The 21226-nt window shown below is 38.9% G+C and overlaps 1 protein-coding gene across 1 annotated transcript in view; it reads left to right on the top strand.

Annotated features, from left to right (window-relative positions):
• The window catches only part of LOC126095275 (sodium channel and clathrin linker 1-like), a 106955-nt gene that overhangs the window by 83470 nt on the left and 2259 nt on the right, over positions 1-21226 (top strand). Inside the window, exon 7 of the mRNA XM_049910033.1 lies at positions 18709-18851. Coding sequence (XP_049765990.1) covers positions 18709-18851 — 143 coding nt within the window. The remainder of the gene's footprint in view (positions 1-18708; positions 18852-21226) is intronic.

A 21226-nucleotide genomic window follows, 5' to 3' on the forward strand; every position in this document is an offset into this window, starting at 1 on the left:
GCTTCTGCATAGGCGTCGGTGAGTGGATGTGGAAGTAGGTCAGCACCAGTGAACAGCAAATGGTGCCGGCTGTGTCGGATGTTGGTTTCCATGTCTGCATACCCGTGATGTGTGTGAAAGCTATCCCCTCCCTACACCAGATCTTCTTAGTTATATCATTCTAGGTGTATCTCTTCTTAGTCTAATACATCCAGATCTTCTCCCTGGTTTTTACGTTGTGACTTTTTCACATCTTCTTCCATATTTGCATTTACAAATTTTTCTCCCTCAGCTTCTGCGGCATTATCCAGTTTCTCTTATAATGGTTCTCTTGTCTTGTTATGCTCGGTTGCTATGGTGCAACACTTGATAGCTTTTTCTCTGGTTTTTTCTCAAAATTCCTTTTTTCCTTTGGTCCTTTCACTCCAGTTGCCACGTTCTAATGTTTTTGACGACAAGAATGTGTGAAGTTGGATTCCAGTCTTCCCACTTCTTTTACACGAGTCGACTTACTTGGTATGCACAGCCAATTTTCTTCTCTGGATAGCTGGCTACTTCAGTCTCTAAAAACTTCTTCTCCGAAGAATGAAGCTAGTTAAAGGAACACATAAGACTCTTTCTTTACTCGTGAAATAAGTAGGTACTTGAAGAATACTTTTAGTTCACTCTCGGTATATTTCAACTTCCACAAAGAACAAAAATTATCATTTCTCACATAAATATTTGACTTCTTGTAAATCACCCGTGTCATCTCACATTAGACACACTTAAGATACATTTACAACAGAGTTGGTTTAACAACCACAGAAATCATAAACATGTCTTGCCCCTTGCAAGCCTGTGTTAAGAATTTTTCTTTTTAAAATTGTCTTGATCACACCACGTATGTTACAAGAACATAGGTGACCAGTTTCAGTCATATCACATGACCATCATCACACCAGCTGAGAGGAGTGCTCCACCTACCATCATGGAAGGATGCCATGGGTCTGATGATGGTCATGTGATATGACCGAAACTGGTCACCTATGTTCTTGTAACATACTTGGTGTGATCAAGACTGAATTTTAAAAAGAAAAATTTTAAAAATTTTTGATCACTGTTCCAAAAATGTTTATTAAAATTGTTCATTTGTTAAGAGTTCCTTAAAAGTCTTCTCAGCTCAACTGTTCTTTTGTCACTAACAATAGTCACAATTACAAAACAGCACAGAATAACACTGAAGTTCCTTGGTTCTGTGGTGTGCTTTCATTACGACTTGCATGGACCGACCGACATGTACTTGTTGGTGCCGTTCAACTGCCGTGTCTACAGTGTTTTCACGAAAAACTTCAGACCTGCACACACAGGCAGGTGACACGCAGTAGATAGGGTTCCTTTTCCCCACTCACATCTAATGTATCATGTGTTCAAGACAGTGGAAGGCCAAGTGGTTCTAGAATTTATGCAGAAATTTTTGAATCGCTACAATGTGTGGACAGAGCAATCAGAGAGATAGAGGCCTGTATTGAAGCAGATGGGAGGGAAGGTGTTGAGATTTTGAAGGAATGATAATACGGTGCCTTCACCCCGAGTCCAGATCATGAAGACATCATCAAGGAGACTGAACCAGAAAAGAGATTTGGTGTTTTGGGAGGCTAGCAAGATTTCCTCGAGGTTGGTGTAAGGAGGGTGCCATGCAGGTGGCCTTGGCTAGTTTTCGGGTGGTTGATTGGATGTGTTGGTCAACAAGAATAATTTTTTTTTTCAGTAGGAGTACTATAACCAGCTACAATGGGGCATCCAGGATTGTTGGGCTTATGAATTTTGGGGAGACTGTAGAAGTTGGTTGGGTTGGGTGTGTGGGGCGATGGACATGGGGAGCATGGTTATGGGATGAGCCTGTGGATTTCACTAGATATTGGAGGCTATGTTGAACTTCTGTGATATGATCACTGTGGCAGAGCTTGTAGGTAAAGGAGTGAGGGAGCTGGAGGAAGCCTTCTGTCAGTTAATCACTGTGTTTCACCATGACAGTGGTGGAGCCTTTGTCTTCAGACAGTATGATTAGGTTAGAATCTGTTTTGAGGTTGTATATAGCTGTCCTTTCTTCTGCTGAAAGGTTAGTGTTCATAGGAAGGGACCTGAGAAGGATGGTGAGGCCAGGTTGAAGGTAAGAAATTCCTGGAAGGTGACCAGGAGATGGGAAAGGGGGAGGGTCACACTCTGTAGGTATGAACCTTTCGTCAAACAGGTGGTTGTGTATGATTACTAAAAATGCAGCTACAGCAGAGTGTTGATTATCTGAATGTATGGTGGCATGAACTGGGAGAGGCATGGTTCAATATTGGGATTAGGTTAGCTACAGTTGGAGGGATTTATGGCAAAGAAGCATTTCCACTGTAGGGATCTGGAAAAGGAAAGTAGGTCTTTGACAAATCCAACATGGTTAAAATTGAGTGTGGGACTGAAGGTGAGGCCTGAAACTTCTGTGGGATTGACGTATTTGGTGGAAAGAGTAACATCAGTGTTTTGGGTTTGCCTGGGTTCTGGATTTCATGTAGTGTTGGAAGGGAGTTTTGGAGGATGTGGAAGTTTGGAAAGGTCATATACACAGGGTGTGGGTGCTATAAGCAGTTGACAAGGTTATTCACTGTGGTGCTTGAAGGCAGGAGTAGAATCATTTTGTATGTGCAGCAAATACATGCAGAATTAACACTTTGAAAAATATTTAATTTTGGTCTTTCTCAGCAAACCTACCCACTTATGAGCAGCTAAGTCAAGCATTTGTTTCAGGACAGACATTTGATGTTGTTCACTTTTATCTCTAGCTTCAAACCATCACAATGCATTACCTAAAGATGTAAATGCTTCAGAAGCAGCTGGTATATTTTCGTCTTCATTTTCTGAACCACTAGTTGAAGAGATGCTGGTGGCATCAGATTTATCAGCGACAAGGTTAAGGTTTCGCTATCCTGCATGATTTTTGTTACATCTGTCAATGTTGACTTACCAACCCAGTATTCATTAGATAACTTGGTTGCAAATTCACTTTCCTACAACCTTTCTTTTATCTTGTATTTATTTCTCCTAGAAAGAACGGACATTTACGTCACAGCATTTCATATCACAAGTTTACTTTACCCTGCAAAATTTACACAAGTTACTATTTGGTTACTATTCACAACTCAGTGTTGGTGTATGGTAGGAGGGTGGGGAGGGGGTGGGGGGAGAATGCCATATGCAAGCGAGTATCAGTTTGGTTAACCGGTTGCTTGGTTGATCAACATTCAGATAATCAACACTCTGCTGTAGCTGCATTTTTAGTAATCATACACAACCACCTGTTTGACGAAAGGTTCATACCTACAGAGTGGAAAGTTGTACAGGATACAGTAATACACAAGAAAGAAAATAAAAGTAATCCACTGAATTGTAGACTCATATCACTCACATCAATTTGCAATAGAATTTTAGAATGTATGCTGTGTTCTAACATTTTGAAATACCTCAAAGAAAATGATCTATTAACACACAACCAGTGTGAATTCTTGCGAAATACAGCCTGGTTATCAACAGAAGTCATCAAGGTGATTTCATTATTTCTAGATTTCCAGAAGGTTTTTGATATGGTTCTTCTTCACAAGTGGCTTGTAATCCAATTGTGTGTCTATAGAGTAATATCTCAGTTTGGATTTGTCTTTTCTTACTAGGAAAGTCACAGTTCATACTGACTGATGGAGAAGTCAGCTAATGGAATTGAAATGATACCTGCATTTCCCCAAGGAAGTGTTGTAGGCCCTCCTGTTGTTCGTAATGTATGTATACAATTTAGTAGAAAATCTGAGCAGTGGTATTACATTGTTTGCAGTTGATGCTGTTATTTACTGTCAATTGAAGTCATCATAACCAATTGCAAAATGGTGTAGATAAGATATCCACATGGTGAAAAGTGGCAATTGTCCCTAAACAATAAAAGTTACGAGGTCCTCCACATGAGTACCAAAAGGAATCTGTTATCTTGTTGTTACATGATAAATAATGCAAGTTTATAGGTTATCTATTTAACTAAATACCTTGGCATTACTTTTACAAAGAATTTAAATTGGAACATCACACAGAAGAAGTTGTGAAGAAGGTGAACAAGTGACTGTGTTTTATTGTCAGAACAATTAGAAGAAGTAACAAATCTAGTAGACTGCCTACATTATGCTTGTCTGTCTTCCTCTGGAGTATAGATGTGCAGTATGGCATCCTTAGCAAGTTTGGTTGACATAAAAAAGTTCAAAGAAGGAAAGCTTGTATTATGACAAGGTAGGTGAGACAGAGTCTCAGACGTGTTGAACAACTTGGGGTGGTAATCATTGAAACAGCTGGTTTTCATTGTGAAGATATCTTTCACAAAATTTCAGTCATCAGCTGTCTCCTCTGAATGCCAACATATTCTTTGAACAATAGGAGGACCTGCATCAGCATACTACCTAGAAGGCCTGCTACCAGTCATTTTGACCAGTGAAATTTTTGCTCTCTGTTTCCAGTTTTACTTGTTAAGGTAGTTGAGTACGGCGTCTTTATAGGACAATAGTTCTTTATGCTTATCTTACAAATGCATGTTGCATAAAATTTCTGTAGAAAGTGTATTTAATTAAATAAAAAAGATCAAAATAAGGAATACATAGTAAATACAAAATTAATTTAAACTAAACTTAAAAATGCAAAGAAACATATAATTTTGCAATAACATCTTTTATCTGTGTGACCTGTACTCATTCATAGCCCCAAATAGGTCATTAACATGTATTTAGTCTGAAACATAAACAAAAATGAACACACATTACTGTAGCAATAATGAGAAAATAACATTTTTTTCTCCCTGTGACACCTTTTCAGTCCAAGCCACCATCTTCACCAAAACACGTTACACACATACTGAACACTTCCAGCAAATGGACGACGTTCAAATTTCTTCCTCTGCACACACTGATTTTTAGTTTTGTTCAAAACTTGCATCCTCCTATCTGGCAGGTCTTCCATATGATACCTTACATATTTCAGGGGTCACAGTGAATGTATGAAAAGGTCATTTCCTTGAATATACATATGCAGAGGAGAGTTCTTCTGCTAATTTGAAAAGAAATATTCACCGGCTAACTTTTTCTCGTGTTGTCTATCTGTAAAGGAACCAGGTGTTGATTCCAGCAAGGTCAAGGATGTTGAAAACATGTGCATAGGCCATCTGCGGCAGTTAAACTCGACAGTGTACAGACGAGATATCTGGCCCAAAATATCAACTTCAAATTTAATGTAATTGTAGAAGCTCACAGTTTTAGGGAGTTTCTCCTGTGTTTGTTCATCCACTGCAACTGGCTGGTGCATTGTGCTCAATAGAAGAACATTTTTGTTGGCCTTCCTCTTATAGCAAGTAGCTGTTGTGACACCAGATTTGTATAAAATAGTATCATACAAAGATCCAGCAGTAGACTTTGCTAATGATGGAACTTTTTTTTGGGTTCTGTTCATTGTACCCATCATGGTTGTGTTCTCCCACTTCAGTGCTCTGCAAGATGTTTGGCTGTGAAGATATTGTCACATGTTACATTTCTTCTATGCTCTGCATCAAGTATGTTAGTGGGTCTTGCACTTTGTTTACCCAAATAAGAAAACCCATTCACAATATATTTACAACTGGCACCTGCTGCAAGCCAGAACTTCAAACCAAATTTGTCTTGTGCATTACTCATGTATCGTGTATAGCGGCACCAAGCTTTGTGTTGATAGACCTGCTTATCCATGGGTATAAATGCACCTGGTTTATAGTTCTGGATAAAGATAGCTGCAAATGAATTCCAGACTGGAGTAGCTGCTGCGAAGCATCAGTCTTGGGTCTTTCGGCGTGAGTGTGCTTGTCACTGAATCTCAAAAATTGCTTGACATCTATGAACTTATTTCTTCCCATAGTGCGAGAAAAAATGCTTGGTTCCCACACTTGAGACGACAGAAGTTTCAGGGGGAAATTCTTTCCTCCATACACTCCACATGCTTACATTGCAGCAATGGCAGCTTCTAATTGGGCAATATCATGTAACCATGACTCATACTGGAGAAGTTCTTGGCCCCTAATTTCTGTGAAGTTTTTTATATTCTGTAGAATATTATTGTCTATCAACACTCATAATTGCCTGAAACTACAGGTTATCCCAGGAGTTTCTAACAACACATTGTGATGCACTGATCTTCCAGGTGCATTCCCTCGTGCAATTCAAGTTCACACTGTTCCGTTGACTGCAGTCTGTGCACTTCCAACTTCCAGATGGTGAGATGGATGCCATTTTTTTCTGTCCTTTTCTTCAACTGTGTGTAGGAATTTTGGTGTCACTGGAATCGAACATCTAAGCACTGGGTTATTCATATATTGTTGTACAGTTTCTGAATATTCATCTTTTGATCCTAATGATTTGCCTCTTTCTGTTTCATGGGGCTGACATTTTGTATCAGCTTTATAATCTTTGTCATCTTTATCATCCAACTCATTACAGTCAAAAATATCTACTCTTTCAGAATCTTCTTCTGGTAAACTGTTCATGTAATTCAGTAATTCTTCATCAGAACAAAAACACTGGTGCCCCATAATAATGAAGAGAATGCTAAACTTCTTCACAGCACAACTGCGTATTGACAGAGAACAGCAACTAAAGTATGTCCACTCTTCCACTAAATAGAGTAAAATGTGAAGAGAGAGTGGGAACGACATCATAACAATGAAATAAAATAAGCTAAGTGGATGAAAAATCAGTTGTTGTGCCTTTACAGACATGAAATCTACACTACTGCCCACTAAAATTGCTACACCATGAAGATGATGCAAAATTTAACCGTCAGGAAGAAGATGCTGTGATATGCAAATGATTAGCTTTTCATAGCATTCACACAAGGTTGGCGCTGGTAGCGACACCTGCAACGTGCTGAAATGAGGAAAGTTTCCAACCGGTTTCTCATACACAAACAGCAGTTGACCAGCGTTGCCTGGTGAAACGTTGTTGTGATGCCTCGTGTAAGGAGGAGAAATGCGTACCATCACGTTTCCGACTTTTATAAAGATCGGATTGTAGCCTATCGCGATTGCTGCTTGCGTTGGTCGAGATCCAATGACTGTGAGCAGAATATGGAATTGGTGGGTTTAGGAGGGTAATACGGAATGCCGTACTGGATCCCAATGGCCTCGTATCACTAGCAGTCGAGATGACAGGCATCTTATCCGCATGGCTGTAACGGATCGTGAAGCCACGGCTCGATACCTGAGTCAACAGATGGGGACGTTTGCAAGACAAAAACCATCTCCATGAACACTTTGACGACGTTTGCAGCAGCAGCTTGGAGAACATGGCTGCGGTTACCCTTGACGCTGCATCACAGACAGGAGCGCCTGCGATGGTGTACTCAATGACGAACCTGAGTGCACGAATGGTAAAACGTCATTTGTTCGGATGAACTCAGGTTCTGCTTACAGCATCATGATGGTCGCATCCGTGTTTGGCGACATCGCAGTGAACGCACATTGGAAGCATGTATTCGTCATCGCCATACTGGCATATCACCCGGCATGATGGTGTAGGGTGCCATTGTTTACACGTCTTGGTCACCTCTTGTTCGCATTGATGGCACAGTGGACGTTACATTTCAGATGTGTTACGACCTGTGGCTCTAGCCTTCATTCGATCCCTGCGAAACCCTACATTTCAGCAGGATAATGCACGACTGCATGTTGCAGGTCCTGTACGGGCCTTTCTGGATACAGAAAATGTTCGACTGCTGCCCTGGCCAGCACATTCTCCAGATCTCTCACCAACTGAAAACGTCTGGTCAATGGTGGCCAAGCAACTGGCTCGTCACAATACGCCAGTCACTACTCTTGATGAACTGTCATATCGTGTTGAAGCTGCATGGGCAGTTGTACCTGTACACGCCATCCAAGCTCTGTTTGACTCAATGCCCAGGCATATTAAGGCCGTTATTATGGCCAGAGGTGGTTGTTCTGGGTACTGATTTCTTAGGATCTATGCACCCAAATTGCGTGAAAACGTAATCACATGTCAGTTCTAGTATAATATATTTGTCCAATGAATACCCGTTTATCATCTGCATTTCTTCTTGGTGTAGCAATTTTAATGGCCAGTAGTGTAAAAAATATCTCACCAGTCACAATGACCGACTGCGATCCTTTAAGGTAAAAACATTTATAATTTGTTCAGATTTGTAATAGACATATAGATGTATGTCTTTTACAGAAATTATAAACTATCAAGATATATTGAAAGTCATAACAAATAAGGTCCATAAATTAAAACATACGCTATTTATTAAATAGTAAACAACATTCACCTGTCAGTTTGACCAGTACAGTCCTTCTAGTATTAACTGCCACGTACAGGGGAAAAAATGACCATTGTAATAAAATAAGAGGTTGCACAAGGAGATTTATGTGTTCATTTTTCCCAAATGCTATTCACAAATGGAATAGTCTATAAATACTAAAAATCAATTAAAAACAGTCTTCATTGCATTTTCATATTTTTATTCTTTAGCAGCCAGTTGGGCCCTTTCCTCAGACCATCTTCAAGGCGCTGTCGAAGTAAGGATGTCACTGCAGTGCCATCCTTACTTCTATGGATCTCGCTCTATCTGCTGCCACCAGCAGCCAAAATGGTGGGGAAAAGTTTGAAGATAGTCCGAGTAAAGGGCTGAAACCAGTTGGTAACAAATAAAGATCTGAAAACATGATCAAGACTATTTTTATTTGATTTTTAGCATTTTGTACCAATTGCTGTTTCACTCCAATTACAGAAATGTTTCCAAAACTTTAGAGTCAAGAAATAGTCTGAAAGTTTTCTGAGAACACTCTGCCACATACTTAAGTCTGAACTGCAGAGTAATTGTGTAAATGCAGATCGTGGACAAGCACATTATTTGTGCAAGTCTGTATGATAAACCCAGGAATTTCATCAATTTCAGTTGATTTTTATTCTTCGTGCTTAATGTAATGTTGTCAGAATTGATTTTGCAAAAGAATGTAGAGGCTGCTGAAGATTTTATTTTATTTTTTGTATTGTGTAAGGGTTTAGTGATGGTTTGTAGTAGCTTCTTCACAATATTTGCATAGAAAGTATTGAATATATTTTTAATTTACTGTGGGTTTGTGGCACTGAAGTTGTTGAGAATGAAAGCTGTGTTCTTGTGTTCGTGAATCAGTTGATTTGTTTTAATTCCTACAACATAGCACATTGCCTTTGGTTTGTAAAATGTAATTTTTTGTGGCTGGGAAGGTTACATTTATTAAAATGTTCCAGGCCATTATGCTGTGGTTGTGTGAATTGTTTGTTGAAACCTAATGTTTCATCTCCATCTGCGGAGGATGTCTTCAAGGGGGTGGATTGAGGGAGAGGGGTGTGTTGTAGCTTTTTTGAAGGCCTGATGCACATCCTAGCTTGCTATTGACTGAAATAAAATTCTGTTTCTGCATGCTCTCAAGTGGATCAGGTGTGGCAGAAATGACTTGTAACCAGGAGACCACCAGTTCCTGTTTGATAAGACTTAGGTACTGGCAGCCACATGTGAGTACTATGAAAGGCGGCACAGAGAAGCCATAAAGATTAATAAACACATTTAAATGTAAGGAGGAGGGTATGGAACTGAAAGCTATTTGGATTCCAGTATTGAAGAAGATCACCACACGGTGATAGCAGTAGTGGCTAACAGCACTTAATAATGACCAATTGCTCATAAGTTTTCAAAATGTTTGATGTCATGCCATTTCAGGGGAGCACATGGAAGTGGAATTTTACTTCAGTCGATAGCGAGCCAGGGTGTCTGCGTTTTGCCTTCAGGAAAGCTACAACCTTCCTTGATGACATTTCTGCAGTTAGGGATGAAACATTGGATTGTTGTTGTGGTCTTCAGTCCTGAGACTGGTTTGATGCAGTTCTCCATGCTACTCTATCCTGTGCAAGCTTCTTCATCTCCCAGTACCTCCTGCAACCTACATCCTTTTGAATCTGCTTAGTGTATTCATCTCTTGGTCTCCCTCTACGATTTTTACCCTCCACGCTGCCCTCCAATGCTAAATTGGTGATCCCTTGATGCCTCAGAACATGTCCTACCAATCAATCCCTTCTTCTAGTCAAGTTGTGCCACAAACTTCTCCTCTCCCCAATCCTATTTAATAACTCCTCATTAGTTACGTGATCTACCCATCTAATCTTCAGCATTCTTCTGTAGCACCACATTTCGAAAGCTTCTAGTCTCTTCTTGTCTAAACTATTTGCTGTCCATGTTTCACTTCCATACATGGCTACACTCCATACAAATACTTTCAGAAACAACTTCCTAACACTTAAATCAATATTTGTTGTTAACAAATTTCTCTTCTTCAGAAACGCTTTCCTTGCCATTGCCAGTGTACATTTTAAATCCTCTCTACTTCGACCATCGTCAGTTATTTTGCTCCCCAAATAGCAAAACTCCTTTACTACTTTAAGTGTCTCATTTCCTAATCTAATACCTTCAACATCACCTGACTTAATTCGACTACATTCCATGATCCTCGTTTTGCTTTTGTTGATGTTCATCTTATATCCTCCCTTCAAGACACCACCCATTCCGTTCAACTTCCAAGTTCTTTACTGTCTCCGACAGAATTACAATGTCATCGGCGAACCTCAAAGTTTTTATTTCTTCTCCATGGATTTTAATACCTACACCGAATTTTTCTTTTGTTTCTTTCACTGCTTGCTCAATATACAGATTGAATAACATCGGGGAGAGCCTACAACCCTGTCTCACTCCCTTCCCAACCACTGCTTCCCTTTCATGCCCCTCAATTTTTATAACTGCCATTTGGTTTCTATACAAATTGTAAATAGCCTTTTGCTCACTATATTTTACCCCTGCCACCTTCAGAATTTGAAAGAGAGTATTCCAGTCAACATTGTCAAAAGCTTTCTCTAAGCTACATTGGGTATCATCAAGAAATTCATCTGATGATGGCATGATAGCTTAAATATTTTAGTAAGTGTGCCTTTGCTTTGTTTCCAAATGTTGCCACATAACTGACATTAACCATGCATTTGACTGGTACTGTAACTTTCTTCTGGAGTTTGACACATTGCTTTATGTACTGGTACCTCTCATTTTGGCAGATGATAGATTTTTTTAGTATTTTTTTTTTTAGATTTAGTATTGGAGGGCAGCATGGAGGGTAAAAATTGTAGAGGGAGACCAAGAGATGAATACACCAAACAGATTCAGAAGGATGTAGGATGCAGTAGGTACTGCGACATGAAGAAGATTGCACAGAACAGAATAGCATGGAGAGCTTCATCAAACCAGTCTCTGGACTGAAGACCACAACAACAAGAGATTTTTTTCCTTTCACAAGAAATTTGTATGCCATCTGTTAAACATTTGGCTTCCTTTTAGATTATTTTGATTTAATATGTTTCAGTTTGAGAAGAGAAGCAATATGGAATTCGTAAAGGAATGTATTCAGATCCCACATATTTGCCCTGTAATACACTTGACACCATTTTTCTATTGGTAGTGAATTGTTGAAGGTTTTTGTACTTTTGCTGCTGTAATTTCTTACTTCAGTTGTCCAGCTCTTGTTACAGTTTGAAGGGAGAGATATTTAATGAATGTGATTGCTTCCAGTGATTGTTCTGCAATGGTGTAATCATACAGTAAAGACTCTTTCCACCTATTCGTACGCAATACTTCACACTTGTTTATGTTGAAGGTCAACTGTTAATCCCTGCGCAAAGTGTTGATCTTCTGCAGGTCATCCTGCATTTTGCTACAATTTTCTAACATTGCGACTTCTCTGGATAAAACTGCATCATTCATAAAAGCATCTGGTGAAAGTCTACTTACAAGAACCAACTTTAAATGAGTAATCTAGGAATATATTACAACCCCATACAAACTGATCCTGTAGGGACCATGAAGAAAAGATTGGGTTAATTAAAGACATTCAGAGGTATTTAAGACATCATTGTTCCAGTATTCCATATGCAGATGGAATGGGAAGAAGCCCTAATAAGTGTTACAATGGGAACTATCCTTTGCAATGCAGTTCACTGTAAGTTACCAAATAAAGAAAGTAGATATCTAAAAAACCATTTACAGATAGCTTCTCAAATTAGATATTCCTGAGGTTTTATAAGGAGTAACCACTGGTTGTCCATATCAAACTCTTTGGATCGATCAAGAAATAAACCTAAGCAAACTACATATGATTTATTAAACTTGCTATTTTGTCAAGAAATTCATAGAGGGCATGTGTGCTAAACCAATTTTTGTGAAATCCATATTATGGAGGTGAAGTAATATTGCTTGTGTTAAACTTTATCTTTACAGCTCTAGCTTTACAGCCATTAAACATCCACAGATCTTTACAGAAGACTCATTATACAGCAGTTGGTTGATAATTGGTTGTATTAGTGTTTTCCTCTCTCTTCTGCGCTGGTACAATTTTTATTACTTTAAACTGGTCATATATATTCTCTTTTGAACAGATACAATAATAGTATTGAACAGAGACTTTCTGAGATAGCTGACACACTTTTCATGGTGGAGGAGAGGGGGGGGGGGGGGGGTCAGCGCAGGGACTTATTTTGTGCCCAGCAGGCTTAATTTTCTTGGTATTTTGTCTTCAAATACTTTCAGTTTCACAGTCTGTTGAAAGAGATGAAAAAAAAGAAGCGTGAAGGAGTACTGTTGGTGGAATTATAGGTTGCTTATTCATAGAGTCATGCAGGCTGTTACTTGGATTTTGTGAAAATTACTCATTAAATTGACTGGCAATTTTGTGCAAGTTTTCTACCATTTTCCCCTTTTATATTCAATGTAATTTCTTCGTTTTGAAAACATTCTTTCCAGTCTGGTCATTTGATACCTGATAATGACTTGCATTCCTTTGAAGAGATTCCAATAATGGAATTATTATGAGCCCTGTTTGCAGCTTTGATCACTTTCTTGTGAAGGTGCTTTTATTTTTTGCAGTATGACTTAAATGCTACAGAGTTAATACAAACTATTTTGCTAATTCTTGTTAGGAATCTCATCTTACAGAAGTACAGAGAAAAATAAAATTTACAGTTGAAAGTAATAATCTGAGTAAAAATGAACATTGCCCGCATTTAAATCTTAGGTAACAGGCTACCAGTAATAAATAAATATCTTCTCATTGATTTGCAGACCACTTTCATTGTGTTTCTATCCACTTTCATAGTTGAACAGTCTTCTCTTTGTGTTGAGCGATATTTTTTGCTTCATTAATAGACTAGTTTTTCTTGCATGGATACTATTTTCTGAATTTGGTGGTTTTCTCTCATGCCTTTGAAATCTTATTTGATTTTCAGTGACGTCAACAGTACATTTAACAACCGTCTCATGTTTCAGTTTTACTGTCTATGTTCTGCAACTGTGCAGGGGAAAATAAAATCGATGATTGATAGTAATAAATTCAGTAAGAATGAACATTGCCGCATTTAAATCATAAGTGGTGATCTTTTCTCCATGTTCAGTGATTTTCTTCATTTTTGATGGCTTTTCTTCTACACTTAGCTATCTCTTTTTAACCTGTTTAGTAGTCCACAGCATCTCTTTGTTTGACTATATTTATTCTTTATTTAGCAATCTTTTTTCTTTGTTTGGCAATCTTCTTTCTTTCTTTGGCAATCTTTTATTCTGCAATTGATGATTGCCGTTCTTTGTTTGACACTTTTTAGTTCTTTAATTATCTCATTTCATTGTTTAGCAATGCTTTCTTTGGTTGGCCGTCTTCTCTCTATGTCTTTCGCTCATTTTCCCCTGTTTATCAACAGCTTTCCTTATTCAGCTACTGTGTTCTGTATGTTTAACAACTATCACTTTTCTGTTATATTGTGAGCATTCTTTCAGTGTTGCATTTGTCCTTATTCAGAAACCCTTCACCTTGCTTTAACCTTTTTTTCTAATTTAAGTGTACCATTCCAAGTCATCTCACATTTTTTTCAGTAATCTCAACAGATTTCCTAACTCTGTATGTAAATATCTGCATTTCTTCTGGAAACCTGCTGCTTGCACCATAGCCAAACAACAATCTCACATACTTTTCCTCCAGTCCTGCCTAACCTTTGGTACTGTTCCCAAGGGCCTTACATTTAAATAATACATTAGGATACTATATGTTAATATATATCAACAATGTTAACTAATATTTTCCGACATCTGCAACACACTGTGTACCATCAGATCACATGGAATGAATAAATAAATAATATAATTCCCCCATCTCTGGCTGCACCTCATATTTCAACAGGCTTTCTTTAAATTGCAGATTGATTGATCTTTAGCCCTTACCCACCTTGTACTTGACCATTAAAGTGCCTGTACCCTCCACCACTCCCAACATCTACTCTCTCTTTTTGTATCTCCTTGAAATCACCACCTTTTAATTCCTGGACTTACTAGTACACATTGTGCATTCCCCCTTTGAAGCGAGTCATAAACATGAGCAAAACATCTCATATTATCTTGTTGGTCAAATACATCACAAGTCATGTTCTCTCTCTCTCCCACTTTTACAACTAGCATCCCCAACACTGCCACCAACAAAATCCCTCTTCCTGGCGAATAAGCCCAGCCTGGCCTCCTTACTCAACCCCAGCACATCTTCCACCCATGCCCAACTATAACCCTAATCAATCTTCAAAACCTCACAACCCTGGCCCTCATTCAATCCTTAACCTCTCGTCCAGATCATTTACTGATCCTGAGACATTCGTTCTTTCCAAAGGCCCCATCTTGAACCCGACATGCAAATGTAATGAGAACCACAACTGGAAATACTACTTCATCACCTAATCCTAACCCAAAATTGCCAGAATGAGCATAAAATCCAGTCTATAAGAGGTCTACCCAAATCCCAAAGGGATACCTTTTCTCTTACCCAAAACCATCCACTCCAGACATTCCATAAGTTTTTCACTTCCAACATTGCCCCTCAGACCATCCTGAGAAATATCACTGAAATTCCAAACTTTTGAACTGAGTCCGTAGCTTTCCATTACCTGAAGGCACACCACTCTGTCATTATTTGCCATATGCATAAGGGCTTGACTACCGTAGTACTTGACTGGGGTAGGTGAAAGAGCAGCACTATCAATTCTTGGACTCCTTCGACATACAAATTTCTTCGTAATGACTCCGTTCCTTCCACCCAGACTCAGCAGCAGGAAATCCTGCAAACCCTAGGTCCCTCACAAGGACTCATAACTACTTTTAAAGAACTCCATGCCCATCCTGATCAACACACATCCACTTTCTACCTACTTCCTAAAATACGCAAATACAACCATATTGACCATTTGCAATAGCTGGCATTAAAGACCCCACCAAACACATTTCAGTCCTGGTTGACCAGCACCTCCAAGTCATCACACAGAGCCTCCCACCCTACTTATAGGACAACAATAACTTCCCCAAGCATCCATTCCCCCCATCTCCTACCTGTAATCCTCCTGGTCACCATCAATTCAATCTCACTTCAATTGAAGCTGACAGACTTACAGAAAATCTTAAATAGCTCTTTGCGAAATTGCTCAGCAATAAATTCCACTGCAGAATCACTAAATATTTAGAGAATAACAATTTCGTCTGCACTGCACCTACAGTATGCAGCTATACAAAGTATTAGACAGTGAAAGGGTTACCGATGTTATGGAAGTAAGCACTACAACAGAAATACAAGAAATTGTTATTAGTTATGAATAGACATAGAGATATGCAGTAACAACTCCTTATGTCTGCAGATAGCTTGACAATGGCCAAGAAGTTGAAATAAGTTTGTATCACCAGAAAATGAGTCTTTTAAAAAGTCTTTGAATATCTCAGTGGTTTAGCTTGCTACACATACACTGTAGCACCAAAGAAACTGCTATACACAGGCGTATTCAAATACAGAGATATGTAAACAGGTAGAATATGGCGCTGCAGTCGACTATGCCTATGTAAGACAGCAAGTGTCTGGTGCAGTTGTTAGATTGGTTACTGCTGCTACAATTGTAGGTTATCAAGATTTAAGTGAGTTTGAGTGTGATGCTATAGTTGGTGCATGAGTGATGGGACACAGCATCTCCAAGGTAGTGATGGAGTGGGGATTTTCCCATACGACCATTTCACGAGAGCAGCGTGAATATCAGGAGTCTGGTAAAACATCAGATTTCTGACATCCTGCAAGAACAAGACCAATGGCAACTGAAGAGAATCATTCAACCTTCTGCAAATTGCTCAGATTTCAGTGCTGGGCCATCAACAAGTGTCAACATGTGAACCATCCAACGAAACATCATTGGCATGGGCTATTGGAGAAAAGGCCCACTCATGTACCCTTGATGACTGCATGATACAAAGCTTTACACCATGCCTGGGCCAGTCAAGAATGAAATTGGACTGTTGATGACTGGAGACACGTTGGCTGGCCGGACGAGTCTTGTTTCAGATTGTATCGAGCATATGGACATTTACTGATACAGAGACAATCTCACAAATGCATGGATCCTGCATGTCAGTGGGGGACTGTTCAGGCTGGTGGAGGCTCTGTAATTGTGTGGGGCATGTGCAGTTGGAGTGATATGGACCCCCTGATATATTTAGATACGACTCTGACAGGTGAAACGTAAATACACATCCTGTATGATCACCTACATCCTTTCATGTCCATTGTGCTTTCTGATGGACTTGGGTAATTCCAGCAGGGCAATGTGACACCCCACACATCCAGAATTGTTAATGAGTGGCTCCAGGAAAACACTTCCACTGGCCACCAAACTCTCCAGACATGAACATTATTGCACAGATCTGGGATGCTGTTCAGAAGAGATCTTCACCCCCTCGTACTCTTATGGATTTATGGACAGCCCTGCAGGATTCATGGTGTGAGTTCCCTCCAGCACTACTTCAGACATATTAGGCAGGTGTACCAATTTCTTTGGCTCTTCAGTGTATAATGTCGTTACAAGACATCTATAATGCTGCAGAATCAGAAGAATTTAAAGTACCTCCCAGATCTTATTCGAAAACATATCTCCCGAGCTGTATCCTACTCTCACACTCTTGAGTAAAACAGTTTCCACTTCCAGAAAACTGAGAAGCTACCCCCCTTTTCACCTAGTACTGCCAAAGATTTGACTGCTTCAATAATTTACTTCACCAAAACTAACATTCTCAAATCAAATCCTGAAATGAGACACTCTCTCACTGTTATTCTCCCCACATTGCACACCTACTGTTGCTCTGTTAACATCCAAGTCTAACCATAAGACCATCCCAAACCGTTATCCTTACCCCAAGGTTGTTACCCATTCAATCAGCCCCTGCCCCCATTCTCCCTGTAGAACTTGCTGCAGCCATCCACTAACCCACTACCATGTAGTCCAGTCCCACCACTGGTAAATCCTGTAATATCAAAGACAGAGCAACTTGCAAAATAATTCATGTTGTATATCAGCTAACTTGTTCACTACATAGCATTTTATAAAGGTATTACCACCACTAAATTGACTGAAGGATGAGTGAGGATAGAAGAGCTGTCCTCATTACACACCTTGTACCCAGCCACTGAACATGCTCTGCAGCATGACTCTTTACTTCTCACTCTGTTCTTATTGTCTCTGGACTGAACCTGACACAGTGGTTACCAATATACCATATCTGGCCACTTTCTCAGAAAGATCCCCCTTCATCTTTGTCTACCCTTCTCCTCACTGCAGTTGAGTCTGCCTCATCTTGGAATACATGTCCTTCCTTTTCAAACTTCTTCAGCCTATCTCTCACTCCTTTCCAATGAAGGAACTACTAGTTCCAAAAGCGAAGTAGAACATCTCTTTTATTTATATGTGTGTGTGTTGGCAATACTGTACATTACACCTCCTGAAGTTAAGTACTGGCAAACATTTCTCTCTCACTATTTATTTGTTTTCTCAGTTAAATTTCTCTTTGATGCAGTATCACTGTAACTCAAATATTAGATTATTTCACTAATATTCTAGAAAAATGCTCGGTGGTATAGACTGTAGTAGCTTTTGATGAATACTAGGATGGTTCTTGCGAAAGTGCACAGCCGATTTCCTTCTATATCCTTTCTCAATCTGAACTTGCACTTTGTGTCATCGTCCATACTTTTTTTTTTATACTGGGTTTTGCCAACAAGCAGACAATACTGTCTGCCAGTGAAACTTCCCAAATGCAGTGTAACACTTTTTAGCTTTACAGTTTACTCCCTCTAATTAGATATCAATCTGGGTATCTCTCTGGTTGTGTTGCATGTTCTACTTAAACTAAACTACTTAACTTTAAAGGTTTCAGTTTGTACTACATTGACATCACATCTGGAAGTAGGCAATAATGCTTCATGTTTGACAGTGAACTGATAAGATTTTCAACAATTTGTATGTCTTTGAAAGTCATATCTGATGATAAAATCAATTTACGTGTAGACAAGAATAACAACCTTTTCAAAGTCACTGCCAATTATTATTTTATTATTATTGTTACTATTACTATTGGCATTGTAATTGTTCACTGTATTTAATTATTATTCACTTAATTTAATTATATGTACCTAGATTGTAGCAATGTTATGCCAATTCTAAGGAATAAAAAAAAAAAATGCAGTGTTGTTCAATCAGTGACTTTTATTTTATCTTTAAAAAACAGAAGAGAATGTTCAGCTCCAGAAAGTTCTGCAAAATGTATCTGAAGAAGTTAACAAGAATGTGAAGAAGGAAACTGACTTAGTGAAAAAGCACTGTAATTCTAAAATGGAAATTTTTCTTCGCGATATGCGAAACCTTGAAATGGTAAGCTGTAATTAGGACCCAGACTTTAATGACAAGCCATATTTTTTTCTGAACTTTAGAGTGAATTTTACAACAATTTATGAATGAATTTGGGTATTATAGTACAGAAAAACATATTTTTATTGTGCGTATAAAGTCATACTTAAGCCTTTTTAATGTTAGTTCCTATTTCTGCAAACTTTTGCCATGATAAGTTATATTTTGACCAATTTTGATCAACAATGCACATATTTGTCATATCCCTAAGGGTGCAAGAATAAAAACACGAAAATGTTGCTCAAGTGACAATCCTTGTAGGATGGAAATAATAAATAAAAATGAGGACAGACAAATTCATTTGTAGCAAATTGATGGGTGGCCTCTCATTGCCCCTTGCATCGGCGCCTCTTGCTTGTCTGGCACATTATACTTCTCAGCTGGGGCAACTGTGCTAAAAGATCAAGGGCACGGTGTTTCAGGTGGTTACATGTGTTTATTATGACTGTGTAGATCTAGTGACAGGAAAATTTCATGAAAATGATAATGCAAAATTAGCAGTTTTTAGCAAAGTAATGCAAAATTGGCAACTTTTATGATATATTGCATAATTTATAGCTTTGCAGTGTATAAAAATATTATAAAAATAAGGTCAGCAATTTACTAATACTCATAACTGATAGTTACTGAATGTTAAAACTGCATATTGGCTTCTCACCTCCTCAAGGCTGGGGGTTCATGTATGATCTTAAAATGAATTCCGTTTCCTGCATAACAATTTCTGTTTTGGCGACATATATAGCACAGAAATTAGGAAAAGAACTACCAATTTGCCAGAAAGTGACACCAAATTTGACAAAAAAACTCCACCAAATTGTACAAAAAAAGCACCACTAAATCCGGCAAAAATACCATTGAATTTAGAAAAAAAATCCGAATTTTGTATTAAAAAAAACTCTAAGAACTACACAGATTTGGCCAAAACACAGAAATTCGCAAAAACACTGAATCATCCCACTGATTTACCAGGTTGAAGATACCCATTTGGTAAAACAGTGAATCCAACTGCACAAAAACATCTGTAACTGTCTGCTGCACATCCTCATTCAATGGCAATTGTTGACCCTTCGAAGCCTTTTTCAAAGGACTGAAGACATAATAATTGTGCGGGAAGAGAGCCAGACTGTAGAGCAGGTGCTTGAATGTCTTTCATTTGAGTTGGCTGGCCTCCCAGATCAACCGGTGTCTTGTGTTGAATTGCAACCGGCATGGAACTCGGCACGTCATTCCCTAACAGCAGTTTTCAACAGACATGCTGCACCATACACATTCTTCGTTCTCTGATTGCTGTCTGCTGGTGCTTGTCCTTCAGCAGCCATGAAAATGCTTGGATGCATTTGGTAATAATGTCGTTATGGTTCACATTTTCCCATTTACTGCACACTTGTTGGAAAGACATGAATGCCATACCAATCCCTTGGCAACAAGTCAGTGCTTATAAACATCTACATACATACTCCACAAGCGACCATATGATGTGTGGCGGAGGGTACCCTGTACCACTACTAGTCATTTCCTTTCGTGTTCCACTAGCAAATAGAGTGAGGAAAAACAACTGTATATACGCCTTTGTATGAGCCCTAATTTCTCATCTCTTATCTTGATGGCCCTTACACGCAATGTATGTTTTTGGCAGTAGAATTGTTTGGCAGTCAACTTCAGATACCAGTTCTCTAAATTTTCTCAATAGTATTTCTTGGAAAGAACATCACCTCCACTCCAGGGATTCCCATTTGAGTTCCAGAAGCATCTATGTAACACTTACGTGTGGTTTGAACCTACCAGTAACAAATCTAGTGGCCTGCCTGTGAACTGCTTCGATGCCTCCCTTCAGTCTGATCTGGTACGAATACCAAACACTCAAGCAGTACTCAAGAATAGATTGCACCAGCATCCTATATGCGGCCTCTTTTACAGGTAAACCACTCTTTCTTAAAATTCTCCTAATTAACCAAAGTCGAGCATTCACCTTCCCTACCACAGTTTTCACATGGTTGTTCCATTTTATATCGCTTTGCAACATTATGCCCAGATATTTAAACAACTTGAATGTGTCAAGCAGGACACCAGTAACACTGTATCTGAACATTATAGGTTTGTTCTTCCTAAGCATCTGCATTAACTTACATTTTTCCATGTTTAGAATTATGTTTTATTCATCACAGAAAATAGAAATTTTAGATCTAAGTCATCTTGTATCTTTTGACAGTAACTCAACTTCAACCCCTTACCATACGCCACAACATCATTGGCAAACAACTGCAGATTGCAGCCCATTCTGTCTGTCAGATCATTTATGTGTACAGAGAACAACGGCGGTCCTATCACATTTCCCTGGG

Source organism: Schistocerca cancellata, chromosome 8 (assembly GCF_023864275.1).
Source record: "Schistocerca cancellata isolate TAMUIC-IGC-003103 chromosome 8, iqSchCanc2.1, whole genome shotgun sequence".
Taxonomy (NCBI): domain Eukaryota; kingdom Metazoa; phylum Arthropoda; class Insecta; order Orthoptera; family Acrididae; genus Schistocerca; species Schistocerca cancellata.